We start from the raw sequence: 13,124 nt of genomic DNA, 5'->3' as shown, positions 1-13,124 counted from the left end.
CCAGCCTGCTGTGGGCTTCCTGGGGCGCATCCTGGAACAGGGAGTGTCTGAACCCCTCTGTGGCCGAGAAGGGTGGGGACCCTGAGCAGGTCCCAACTCTGCTTACAGCCCAGGGCCCTGCTTGGGCAGCTTAGACCCCGTGACCTGACGGCACTGTCCCCAGTTCACTGGGCAAGGACGGGCCACCTCTCCATCATGGCTCTTATTAGAAGGGCCCAGCTACCCGAGGACCGCCTCACCCCAAAATAAGCCAGACAACACCGCCGGGTTAGCAAAATCTGGATGACCATCAGCATCGTTTTTATTGCAAATCAGTTAACAAAAAAAGATGAAAAAAATACATCATTTTCACCATCATCTACAGTTTTACATGTAGACAACTTTTTAAAAATGTTCCTTTTTCTGTAAACTACACTCTAGTTTATAAAACACAGTAAGAATCGACATCTTAGGACATGTCTGGTGGGGCCCACTCGGGACGGCGCACCACGGCCCCGGGATGTTGGGAGCTGCCCATGCACACGGGGACAGGGAGGGCTGGTGGGGGCAGGCTGTCCCTGGGTTGCGCTCTTAGGAGCTACGTTTCCAGCACCTGCGTGTCTCAAGGCCTGTGTCACACTGAGCTGAGCAGCGCTCCGACGCCCCCATCAGCTTGCCACCGGCAGACTTGTTCATTCAGATTTTTTAAACAAAATCCACCTTTAAAAATGTATTTACAGGTATTTACTCTGCCACAGGCGTATACTTGACGCAAGAGTCAGCCACGCTCCCAGGCCCCCTCAACCTAGAGGGGTGACTGAGAGCAGTAGCTAGGTCACCCTCCAGCACCGTCCCCCCACCGCACCTGGGACTGCTGGGAAAAGACCAGAGGACACCGGTTTCTCCCAGACCTCCACGTGGGCTGCGCTGGCAGGTCCCCCCAAAACAGGGAGGAGCCTCCAGCAGTCAGGTCCAGGCCTCCACAGTCCTCCCTCTGAACCTGGGTCATGCACTGACCAGCCGGGGACAGCAGGCAGCATCCTTCCCTGAAGAACAGGATTCAGTCCTCCGTGTGATCCTGCGCCCGCACGCCCGACCCCCGCTGCGGGACACGCAGACTGCCAGGACGGGGCGTAGGCCAGGCGAGGGAGGCAGCATACACAAGACTAATGAACACTGAAGAGGGGCCTGAAACAAAGGTTCACAACTGGTACCGTGGAACCGACAGACTCGTGTCCACCAGGGGCTTATCTGCAAAAGCGCCTTCCAGAAACATCACGAACACCAAAACGCATAAACCACATCATTTCACTTAATTTTCCGGGTCCAGATACAAATTAACCCACACGCCCCAGGTGTGAAAGTGTTGCTTCTTTGTTTGCCTCTCCACACATCTTCTCACAAAACGCAGACGCCGGCGTGGGGGTCGGGCGGGGATGCGGGGTGGGCCCCTTCGGACAGGCTGGGCACCTGGGAGCTCTCACACCGTGCTGTTCAACCCTCCCTCCTCTCGCGTCACTTCTTTTTGGATTTTGAAAAGAAGGAATCAATAAATAAATGGTATTTATAGATCACGAATCCTTGTTTATACAAACGCGCAATTATTTTCACCCCGAGGAGGGAAATCATGACTTTGAGAACTGGTTTATTTCCTTGGAACAGAGGTTTTTACCTGGTGCCATAGAAAACAGTACATATAAATAAAACGGCAGTGTTTCTGTGTAAAATAAAAGTACATAAATAAATACTAAAAAAAATCGAAATGCTTGTCCTCTTATTTTGTATAAAATTTCTTTTTTTTTTTTTTTTAAAAAGGCTCCTTTGGTTGGCCCCAGCATCCTGGAGCGCTGGCAACGCCCGGCAGAGCTTGGGAAAGGAAGCCGGGGTCCCTCAGGGCACGGCTGTTTACTTGAACGCCTCTGGAATGTGCGGGATCTGGGACGGCATGCTGGTGGGCGGGCTGGAGACGCCCTCGGACCAATCGGAGATGTTGGAGTGTGGCGATGAGCTGGACCACTGGTCGGGGGACTCGGGGGATGGGGTGAGGAAAGGGTGCTCGGGCACCTGCAGCTGGTGGCTGGGGGTGTTGTCCACGGGCGAGGAGGTGTAGCTGTGCTGGGAGGGCGGGGTCAGGAACTGGGCTGTGGTCACAGGTGGGACCAGCGAGGATGGCAGCGATGTGGGCAGGTTCTGGCCCTCCTGGGGCAGGATGGTGTGCACGGTCAGGCTGTTGGGGCCTAGCGACTGCACATCCACCTGACTTGGCTCCCCGCCCAGGAAGCTGCGGCCCAGGTGCCCACTGGCCACTGAGCCCACACCACCAAGGTGCGGCTGCGATGGTGGCGGCTGGGGCTGCAGGCCCTGGGGTTGCTGGATGTTTGGTGGCGGCTGCAGGCCGGGTGGCTGCACCTGTAAGTTTTGCTGCTGCACCTGGGGTACCTGCTGCGTCTGCACCAGGTGGGGCTGGGTGGCCAGCCGTGTGGAGGGCAGGCCCTGGTAGCTCATCATCTGGGACAGGGCATTGGTGGAGAGGCTGCTGTGCAGGGGGCCCATCATGCCATGCTGCAGGGCGGGAGCCTGCGTGCTCAGTGTGCCCGGCGCCACGGCCCCCCGCAGCTGGTTGTACTGGCCGGAGACCATGCCGTTCTGCAGTCGGGACAACCAGTCGCACTGGCCGTTCAGGCCGGCAGCTGTGCCCACGGTGAAATTCACAGCTCCGCTGCTGCTGGCGCCCAGAACCGTGCTGGTGCTGGAGGCCACCGGTAGGTGGGACAGGCGTGGTGGCCCGGGCTCGAAGGCCAGCCGGCCGCCCCCACCCAGTGCCATCTCGGGCTTGGCTGCCACATTCAGATGGCTGATGCCCAGGTGGGTGTCAGGCATGCCGGGCAAGTGACCGAGAGGCAAAGATGGAGACTGCTGGAATGGAGAGGGCAGGAGGGGCGGCGAGGCCACGTCCGACAAGTAGCCATGGGGTGACTCCAGTGAGTCCACGGGTGACAGCATGCTCGAGCTGTCCAGCAGGCAGCCCTTGCCGTCCTGCGACTTCTTCCTCCGTGCCTTGAGGTCTTTGGCCTCTTTGCCGCCGCAAGCCAGGCCCTTGGTGCTGGGCTTGCGGGCCTTCTTGCCCTGCACGGCGGGCTTGAGGTTGCCCAGGTAGCCGTTGGGTGAGCACAGTGTGGGTGACAGGGTGGGCGTGCCACTCAGGGTGGCGCTGTGCAGCTGGGGGCTGCGCACCAGGTTGTACTCGTCCAGCAGACGCACAATGTCGTGGTGCATGCGCTCCTGGGCGATGTCCCGTGGCAGGCGGTCCATGTGGTCGGTGATGTCCCGGTTGGCAAAGTGGTCCAGCAGCACCTTGGCGGTCTCGTAGCTGCCTTCCCGGGCGGCCAGGAACAAAGGTGTCTCCTCCTGGGGACAGAGGCACGGGGCAGGTGAGGAAGCTATCTAGCCTCACCGGTACCCTGTCACCATCTGCCTGATCACCCACCGGACGCCACCCAGGAAGCCTGTGGGCTCCTGTGCTCCCAATCCCTGGGGCTCCACACCCTCCCAAGAGTCACAGGCTCCACTGATATCAAACAAACTGTGGGGCTCCCTGCTCCTCAAAGACAGATGTGAAACACTACAGCAACTCAGGGCTGGGGCTCCAGGGGTGCGAGGTGGGCACAGGGCGTGGCTTCCCACATAGAGGGCTGCGAGTGGCCCTGGTGTCTCAGCTCCTTCCTGGGCTGCTCTGCCAGTAGATGTGCCTGAGGTCCTGAGACCGGGAGCCCCTCTGCCAGTCCCTGAGTCCCATGGGGAGGGACAGGTCCTGCAGCACCCCCGTGCCTGACACCTGCTGTGTCCCCTCATCCAAGAGGGATCCTGCCTTGAAATGCAGCCAGGGACACTTCAAGTGTGGGGTACAGCTGGGGGACTTGCTGCCTTTCTGTGCCTGAGTCCCTGGGACCCCGGCCACAAGTGGCAGAGCAGCAACAAGACACAGGAGACCCGGATCATGCTGGCGGCAGGGAGGGAAAAAGTGGCCCCGCTTGGCAGGCGCTCCCTTATCTTTTGGGAGATGCTGGAAACACAGGCGAGGTTGAGGCCACCTGGAGGAAGCTTAGACCCACCACCATGCCCCCCAGTGACAGCTGAAGACAGGAGAGGCCAGGCGGTGGTGATGGGAGGGCCGCAGCTGCACGGGCTCTTGGGTGAGGGCAGGTCCTCCTGGTTTGCTACAGTCCTGGCCCCCAATCTCACGGCACCAGAGGGGTTGGGAGAGCTGACCATCGCCTGGGTGCCTTCCCGGTGATCTACACTGTATCCCCAGGGCCTCCTCCTCCCACCCGGCCCACCTTGTTGTTCTGCATGTCCTTGTTGGCCCCGTTCTTCAGTAGCACCAGTGCAGCATCCACATTGTTCACGGCGGCAGCCCAGTGCAGGGCCGACTTGCCTGCAGCCACAGACAAAGAGGGTCACAGGCGGCCCTCAGCAACCACCCCCTCCCCGTAGCTGGGCCGCCCACCTACCCAGGTCATCCACGGCATTGACGTCGGCATGCGAGTTGATGAGGTCCTCCAGCATGCCCTCCACAGCCAGGCGGGCTGCCAGGATCAGCGGCGTCGTGCCATCGTGCATGCGAGCATCCAGGTCCGTGGCTCGGTTCCGGATCAGGATCTGGGGCACAGAAAAGGACTTAGGCCAGGCTGTAGGGACATGAGCCTGATGCCCCCAGCTGGAAGCTGATGTATGACATGAACGGCCCCAGCAAGATGCGACACCAAGGACCTGTCCTCAACACATGCAGGAGGGCTCAGGCCCTAGGTCACTGCAGGTCACTATGATCATGTGTGGCCTCATCCGACCCTCACCACAGTCCCTGCTGCTATGACCACCTCCAAACCAGGAGCCACACTCCTGTCCAGCCCCAGTCTGCAGGCAGGATGTGACCCCTAGCTTGTAGAGCCGTGGTGGACCAGGATGTTCCATGTGAGTCCCCAGGAGAAGAGCAGGCAGCCCTTCAGACAGAGCCCAACCCATGCCACAGGAATGGCAGTCCCTGTCTGTGGGCAGGTAAGAAACATGGGGTCCGGGGACCTGCAGCTCTGCTGGGCCCCAGAGAGCTGGGGAACCCTCATCTCTGTGTGCCGGGGAACTGCCACGGGCGGACACACAGGGCTGCCCTGGCTCACGGCTACTCTCAGTATCTTCTTCAGAATGATGACATGTCACGGGATAAGAAATTATTAAACGGCAAGCTTTGTGAGGATGCCTGCTTCACGGGTCACCTGAACCTGCTTCAGGGCAGCCTGGAGCCCAGGGATGGGATGGGGGCTTGTGGCTGGCGGCCTGCACGAGGAACTCCTGCTAGGCCCATTTCCTGGAGACACAGGCATCCAAATCCCTAAATCCACCCTCAGCCCATGGTCCCTGGCAAGGCCGCAAGGCAGCCTCTAAAACCTTCTCCTCACTGAAATGGCCTTTGCCTGCAGCTGTGGCTAAAAGCAGGGGAGGAGGGCAGCAGCCTGGGACTGGGACCTTGAGCTGGGCCGTGACCCGGAGACAGAAGTCTGTCTTGATGGAGTGATACTGCCTCACCCTGCAGCTGCTCCAACCTCCTGCTGGGCCACCTCTGGGCCTCCCAGGGTGGACACAGAACAGGGGTCCTGGTACAGGTGGCAGCTGTCCAGCCCAAGCCACACTAGAGACCGAGGCTCCCAGGGCCCCTGAGTCCAGTGACTGCTGCCTACCTGGAAGACGCCCTGTGCGTCGGCAGACACAGCCGCGTGCAGTGGAGTGCGTCCCATGTTGTCCTGGATGTTGGCGTCTGCGCTGGCCTCTAGCAGGCGCTTGGCGGCATCGGAGCGCGAGTAGCGGGCAGCCAGGTGCAAGGCGGTCTCGCCTGTGCGGTCTGTCTGGTTGTGCAGGCTGGCACCCTGATAGATGAAGTCTGAGATGACAGCCGGTGCATCCTCCTCCTCCTCACTATTGCCCGTCTCCAGGCCCCCTCCGCTGCAGGAGGCGATCATGAGCGGGGTGAAGCCATCTATGTGGAAGCAGAGACAGGCGGGGGCTCAGTGCCCTGGCACTTGGCCACCGCTTGGATGCCAACAGCAGTCCCCAGACCATGGGGCAGCAGTGTGGACACACATGCCCTGGGCTTCCCAGGGGCACAGCCCACGCCAAGCTGCAACCTGCTGGTGCACAACGCAGCCCTCTCTAGCTGTGCTCCCTGACCTGCCAGAACGCTAAGCCGGAAGCCTGCCTAGGCACGGGGCAGGGAGCAGTGAACACTGAGCACTTGACTCTGGATGCCTCACCCCAACAGCAGCCCTGGCTGGGAGGAAATGCTGCCCAGCAGATGCTAGAGGGGCAGCAGCCTCAGAGGTGGTGACTTGGCCCAGCCTGCACCCTGCAGCCACAAGCCCTGGGGGAGGGGTGGGCTTTGGGTGGGGGAGGCTCAGGCTGCTGCACACCCAGGACCCCACAGCACCCCCGGCAGGGAGGCTCTGATGACAGTACCGGGACCGCGCACGTTCACATCCATGCAGTCAGCGTCGACCTCTCCCTGCGGTGGTGTGGGTGCCATGGCGGACACACGCAGGTCGGCGGCGTCCAGGTGCTGCTGGGTCCACTGCCGGTGGTCCGTCTGGTCATCCAGGTCAGGGAGAACCACTGGTTCCTCGAACTGTGTTGGGGGTGGGGAAGCAAGAGAGCTGTGTCACACAGGGTCACAGCGCCAGAAGCTCTCTGGGCGTCCCCGGAGCCCGTAGGACTCACTCGGAACTTCTTGGCCTCAAGGTCCTCGTCCCCCCACTCGTTCTGGTTGTCGTCCATGAGGGCGCCATCCGACATGTTCTTCAGGGGCCTGGGGGCGGGGGTGAGACTGAGTGGCCCAAAGAAGTCTGGGGTGGGGCGGGAGGACGCTGGGCCAGCCTCGCACCGCTCCCCCACCCCCCCGAGGCAACAGCACATTCACTTACTTGAGGCCCACTGAGTCCTCACCGAGGGGCTCTCGCCTCTTCTTCTTGCTGGCCTCGGACACCTTGAAGCCCTCGGGGAACCAGAGCTGGCCATGCTGGCGTCGGCGCTTGCGGGACAGCAGGACCCCACAGCCCACGAAGAGGAGAAGCACGAAAGCAGCCCCGATCAGGTACATGAGGTGCAGCTGCGAGGGCGGCGGCGGCTCCACTGTTTCACCTGTGGGCAGCGGCCCGGGCGGCGCCCGGTGTCAGTGCGGCTGTGCAGCGGCCGGGGCGGCGGACTGGCTCTGCGGCCGGCGCCTCCTCACCCGCCCTCCTCCGTCCCGCCCCCCAAAATAAGGTCATTTTCTGCGCGATTCATCAGAATTGCAAACTATTGCTAAATTCTCTCCTGTACCAGCCCGCCGTCTGGAGACGGCTTTCACTTTCTCCCCTTTCAGGGAGGAGGATTAGTCAACTTCAAATCGCTGCACTCGCATTGAGCTGTTAAGACAAAGGATTTAGGGGGATTTTCAAGATACAAACTTCAACACTCCACATGACACCGATCAATTCTTCCCTCTCTCTTTTAAAAAAAAGCTGTAATGATTTTGAAATAATACCCCACAAAGAAATATCAGGGAAAAGGGGTGGGGAGCCAGGAAGCTCCCGTTTCCTGGTGGGCGTGCTCATCCCCTGGGCCAGCTCCCCTGATAGCCGTCACCATCACTAGGAAGGCATGCTGTCCGGAGAATTCCAGAGAAGTGCTCCCTGAACTGACGGCACGACACCCGCCATGGTGGCAGCTGGGACCAGGAGTGAGAGCCCCTCAGGGACGGGGAGATCCAGCGCTCCCCGCTGCCTCTGGCCGGAGCAGGGGACACTCACTCTGCACGGCCTCGATCTTGTAGGGGATGTTGAGGCTGCCCAGCGAGGCCAGCGCTCCCAGGAATGCGGCCACATCGGTGGCACTCTGGAAACACTGCGAGGACAACTGCACACACTGCCGATTGTCAATCTCCAGGTAGACGATGGACCTGCGGACACAGGCACCCGGGCTCAGAACATACGCCTCGTCTCCTGCCACTACCCAGGGCACTGCCCCCACTCCACCTCCCGACCACCCTGACCACAGACGAGTCTGACAACCCTGGGGTGGACAGTGTCCTACAGCACATCCAGAGAAGCCCCACGTACCAGCACACTGCAGGCATTCACCACGGACCCCTCAGTGTGTGGCCCTGCACAGGCCCCGCCCCGCCACCACCACCACTGGGGTCCCTTAGGTGTCACGAACACCTACTTTCCTCACCCTCGGAGATGCAGAGCATCCTGAGGAGCCCATACCCTCCCTGGGGCTGCGCCCGCATATCACAGCAGTGCAGGGAGGCACAGTAGGGGTGGGAGCCCCTCAGACCTCCACGGGGGATGGGCAGGAGATGGGAGGCTCCATGACAGGGGCACAGGTCATACACCAGCCAGGACATGCCCCAGGGCCAGCCTTCCCCCACAGGGTGTTAACCCGGCCTCGTGACAGATGTCCCCCTCGCCAGCAAGGTCATGACTGGCAAACTCCTGGGGTCAGGGCACACCAAGGTGCCTCTAGTCTGGCTCTGTGGCCCAGTTGCCCTGATACAAATATGTTAAGAAGGTGTAGGTGGGAGGCTAGTGGGACCCCCAAATGTGGAGAGGAGTGACAGGCTCAGCCCAGGCAGTGCCTCAGCCCCCAGGTGACCGTACTGTGTCACATGGCACCGAGATTGCTGCCCCTGCACCCTGACCGAGCGGGACGTGAATGCCCAGGTCCTCCTGGATCTTCCATCTCATTACCATGAAGTGGGGCACATGTGGCTGCCTTGGGGGGCCAGAGGGTCAGGCAGAGCTGGCTGGGGGGGGTGCGCATGCCTGCGTGCACAGGACTCACCCGCGGATGTCCATGGGGTCCAGCTCCCTGCGCCGGCGCCCGCTGCCCCCGCTGGGGAGCAGCGAGGCTGCAGCCTGGCCAAGTAGGGTGCCAGGCGTAGCCCAGCCCGCGGCAGAGCGCTTGATGGGGTGCTTGCGCAGCTCCTCCTCGTGGCCGTAGTAGGGGAAGATCATCTGCTGACCCTGCGCGTCGCGCTTGAAGACCACGTTGGTGTGCAGCACGCGGCTGAGCTCGCGCAGGAAGTGGAAGGAGCTGTTGCGCAGCTGCTCGGGGGGCAGCAGCACCACCACCACCAGCGTGCCGGCCGCCAGCCGCTCGGGCACGTGCTCCGCACAGTCCAGCCCGTCCCACTCGCACTCCGCGCTGTTGCAGCCCTGGTCGCAGTGCCCGTCGCTGAAGTGGTCCTTGCAGTACTGGTCGTACAGGGGGCTGTGGGCCCAGGGCACGCTCAGGCCACATCCTGGCTGGGCCGCATGCCCGCCCAGAGGCTGGCCGCCCCGCCCACCCACTGCCCGGCTGTCCCCACCACCACCCCGGCCGGTCGGCCCCGCCTTACTTGCACTGGCCTTCCGCGTGCTGGCAGTCGAAGCCATCAAAGAGGCAGCCGGCCGAGCTGCACTGGCTGTCGCAGCGGCCGTCGCTGAAGTACTTCCAGCACTGCAGGGACTGCGAGCAGTGCTTCCAGGGGTCGTTGAAGTTGAGCGAGCAGTCGCCGCCATCCCAGCCGCAGGCGTGGTTGTTGCACTGCAGGCTGCAGACCTTGTTGCCCGCGTCCTCCTGGCACTCGGGCAGCTCGCAGGCCTCCTCGACCTGCGGCGGGGGGATGTCGCGCCCGGCGCCGCCCGCGAAGCTGTAGTCTAGGATGTGGCACAGGAGCCCGTTGAACTTGGCGGGGCACAGGCAGCGGTAGAAGGGGCTCTCGGGCGTGGGTTCACAGGTGCCCTGGTTGTAGCAGGGGTTGCCGCCCACGCAGGGGCTGCTGGCCGGGAACTGGCACTCGGGGCCCGTGAAGGCACCCAGGCACAGGCAGGTGGGGCTGCGCGGGCCAGAGATGCACGTGCCGCCGTTGAGGCAGCGCAGGTTGCCGCAAGTGCGGGCATCATTCTCGCAAGTGGCGCCCTCGAAGCCCTGAAAGAGGGGAGGCGGGCAGCCTGTCAGGGCAGCTGCTCCCCAGCACCACGTGCCCAGTCCAGGTGCCACTGCATCCCCTACCTAAGGACATCCAGTCTCCCCAGCAGCCCTCAGGACGCTCTCAGACTGGGGAAGGTCCAGGGTAGGGGAGAGGGAAGGAGAGTGAGCATGTGGAGCCCAGCAATGTCTAGGGCTGTGACACTCCAGCGTGACACTGTGGTGGCAGACGTGTGTCCTTACACACAAGCCCAGACCATGGGATCTCGTCCCCAGAGCAACCCCAGACTAAGCGCTGCTGGCCACGACCCACCCACCACGCAGGGCGAGACCCGAGCTGCAGGGGCCACACAGGGCCAAGGGGCACAGGGCACTCTGCCTTCTGCTTGAGTTTTCTGCAGACCTAAGACTGCCCTAAAGTCGCTCATTAAGGTTTAAGAACGAGGCTGGGGAATGAGGATGAGGCACACAGGGCCTCCTCACAGGTCAGGGGTCAGCGCTGTACCTACCGCAGGGCACCTGCAGATGAAGCCGCGGGCAGTGTTGGCGGCCACAGCACAGGCGCCCCCATTCCTGCAGGGCTTGCCCTTGCAGCCATCGATGACGGACTCACAGCGGCGCCCTGGGAGGGACAGAGGCGGTAAGGGGGCAGGCCCGCCTTAGCAGGGCCCACCCCAGTCTCCCTGGCACGCTCTCAGCAGCACCCACCAGTGTGGCCCGCACGGCACTCGCAGTGGAAGTCATTGACACGCTGTACACAGTTCTGGGTGCCCCGGGCGTCGCACGGGTTGGACAGGCACTCGTTGACATCGCCCTCGCACCGCTCACCCACAAAGCCAGGCGGGCAGGTGCAGGTGTAGCCGCCCACCTGGTCCACGCAGGTGCCGTTATTGAAGCACTTGGGGCTGCGGGAGGCCAGGTCAAGGAGCGGGCTGCAGTCATCCACATTGATCTCGCAGTGCACACCTACAGGGTGACTTCTCGGTCAGGGAAGTGGGGCTGTGTCCACCCTGCAGCCCCATAGCCCATGGGGGACAGCAGCACAGCCTCCTTCCTACGGGGACCCTCCTCGGCCCGAGGCTGATTCCTGTCCGGGAAGCCCGTGCTGCCTCATTTCCCCTGCCTTGCACTCACCCTGTGTGCCCCGAGGGCAGGAACACTTGTAGGTATTGGTGAGGTCGATGCAGGTGCCCCCGTTCTGGCAGGGCTGGGACAGGCACTCATTGATCTCCTCGGAGCAATTGGGCCCGTGGTAGCCAGCCACACACTGCAGGGACAGAGGGCAGGAGTGTCTCACCTGGGGCCAAGCTTGTTCTGGCCCAGGGCTGGCATGTGCAGGAGGAGGCCGTGGCACGCTTGGGACTGCCCGGTGATGGGCGAGGGCTGGTTTGGGGACCGGGCACCTGTCCCACGGCTCAGTGTTCTTCTCCTCTGGGCAGCCTTCCCTAGGCCAGGGCCTCCCCGATACGACTGGCAGTACCCAGGGCTGTTGGATTCAGCATCACTGCTGTGTCAGCTTACGGCTCAATGCCTCTGTGCCAGGACCCTCCTCACCTTGCAGGAGTAGCCACCCAGGTAGTCAGTGCAGGTGGCCCCGTTCTGGCAGGGGCTGGGCGAGCACTCGTCTACCTCCTCCTCGCAGTAGCTGCCTGTGTAGCCAGCCTGGCAGCGGCAGTGGTGGGTGTTGCCCGCATCCACGCAGAGTCCTCCATGCTGGCACAGGTGGGTGACATTGATGCCTGCGGGGACAGGGGGAGGAGGTGAGGTCCAGGCTCCTTGCTAGCCCGCCTCGCCCTGCCCTCCCTGCCCTCCTGGGCCCTGGGCTGGTGCCAGCTCTGACCTTGCTGCTGTGCAGCCACCTCACAGGAGACACTGGGCACGTCGCAGTAGAGGCCAGTCCAGCCACTGTGGCACTCGCAGCGGTACAGCGTGCTGGTCTGCCAGCACTGGCCCCCGTTTTTGCAGGGGGAGGAGTCACACCAGCGCACAAGGTTCTGGGGAACAGACTAGGGTCAGCACCTCACCGCCGGCAGCCTGGATCCCTCCGGGGAGGCCTCCTGCTGTGCCCCAGGCTGCCTGGCACCCGTATCAGCCAGAGAGCCTCGGATCCAAAGTGCACCACGTCCCTACTCTAGAGGTGGAAATGGATGGGGTCCCCACAGACTCTCCCAGCTCCCCAAGGGGCCCTGCTGCCTGGGAGACCTGGGCTGGGGTCCACCTCTTCCCTGAGCAGCTTTGCAAACTGATGGTTTCTGCAAGGAACTCCCATGAAGGTGTTTAAGGCAGATGCCCAGCTCCCATAAGAGCACCAGTTTCCACCACTTTCCAGCAGACCACCTGGCTCCAGCTGGCTTCATAGCCCCCACTGGACTTGGGCAGCATCTCCATCCACATGTCCCCATCTCCTTCCAGGGCAGCACGGGCAGCCCGTCCTGAGCCTGGCCCTCCTCCCCCCGCCCAGGGTGATGCCCTTCTCCGCCCCTCGCCAGCACCTCTGCAGCCCTGCTCACCTGACAGTTGAGGCCGGTGTAGCCCTGTGGGCAGGAGCACTTGTAGGTGCCGTAGCTGTCCTGGCAGGTGCCGCCGTGTAGGCAGGGCCGTGAGTCGCACTCGTTGATATCGTGCTGGCAGTAGCTGCCCGTGAAGCCCGGGGGACACAGGCAGGTGAAGGAATTGATGCCGTCTACACAGGTGCCACCATTGAAGCAGGAGCTAGAGGCGGGCAGGCGGTACAGGAGGGAGTCAGTGAGCACCTCCACATCACACGCCCAACAGACGTACACCACCCCTGCTGTCTGCTTCGCCTTTTATCACAGCTCAGGAAGAGCGGGGCTTGATGACACACACGCGTGTGTGGTGGTGTTATAGTTCAGATCAAATACCCCTGAGGGCTCGTGTGCTTGCAGGTGGGACTTGGGAAGGGGTTCATCCACACGTAAGTTACAGCTGACTTGCAGTTAGCAGGCAGCCTGGCTAGATGTGGTCACCGTGGGTGTGACCTGGGAGATCTATCTGTGCTTTTTTTCCCCTCTCTGCTTTCTGCCTCCGCAAGCCGAGCAGCTTTCCCCACCTCGCCCTTCCACCGGCCGACCTCTAATGAAACCTCTGGGCCAGAGTAAATCTCCCTCCTTTACGCTGTTTTACTCCAG

The 13,124-nt window shown here is 62.2% G+C and overlaps 1 protein-coding gene across 1 annotated transcript in view; it reads right to left on the bottom strand.

Moving 5' to 3' along the window:
* Positions 1-268: 268 nt before the first annotated feature.
* Notch1 (notch 1) overlaps positions 269-13,124 on the bottom strand; it is a gene marked incomplete at its 5' end in the record, with an annotated part of 38,937 nt that continues 26,081 nt past the window's right edge. Inside the window, 16 exon segments of the mRNA XM_013506704.1 lie at positions 269-3,387; positions 4,317-4,414; positions 4,491-4,638; positions 5,712-6,007; positions 6,484-6,649; positions 6,742-6,829; positions 6,945-7,161; positions 7,812-7,960; positions 8,848-9,276; positions 9,404-9,975; positions 10,485-10,597; positions 10,684-10,941; positions 11,110-11,242; positions 11,530-11,714; positions 11,816-11,969; positions 12,486-12,687. Of these exon segments, the coding sequence (XP_013362158.1) occupies positions 1,885-3,387; positions 4,317-4,414; positions 4,491-4,638; positions 5,712-6,007; positions 6,484-6,649; positions 6,742-6,829; positions 6,945-7,161; positions 7,812-7,960; positions 8,848-9,276; positions 9,404-9,975; positions 10,485-10,597; positions 10,684-10,941; positions 11,110-11,242; positions 11,530-11,714; positions 11,816-11,969; positions 12,486-12,687 (4,711 nt within the window).

Source organism: Chinchilla lanigera, unplaced genomic scaffold, assembly GCF_000276665.1.
Source record: "Chinchilla lanigera isolate Chin_1 unplaced genomic scaffold, ChiLan1.0 scaffold00112, whole genome shotgun sequence".
Taxonomy (NCBI): domain Eukaryota; kingdom Metazoa; phylum Chordata; class Mammalia; order Rodentia; family Chinchillidae; genus Chinchilla; species Chinchilla lanigera.
This window is presented reverse-complemented; position numbering and strand designations above follow the sequence as displayed.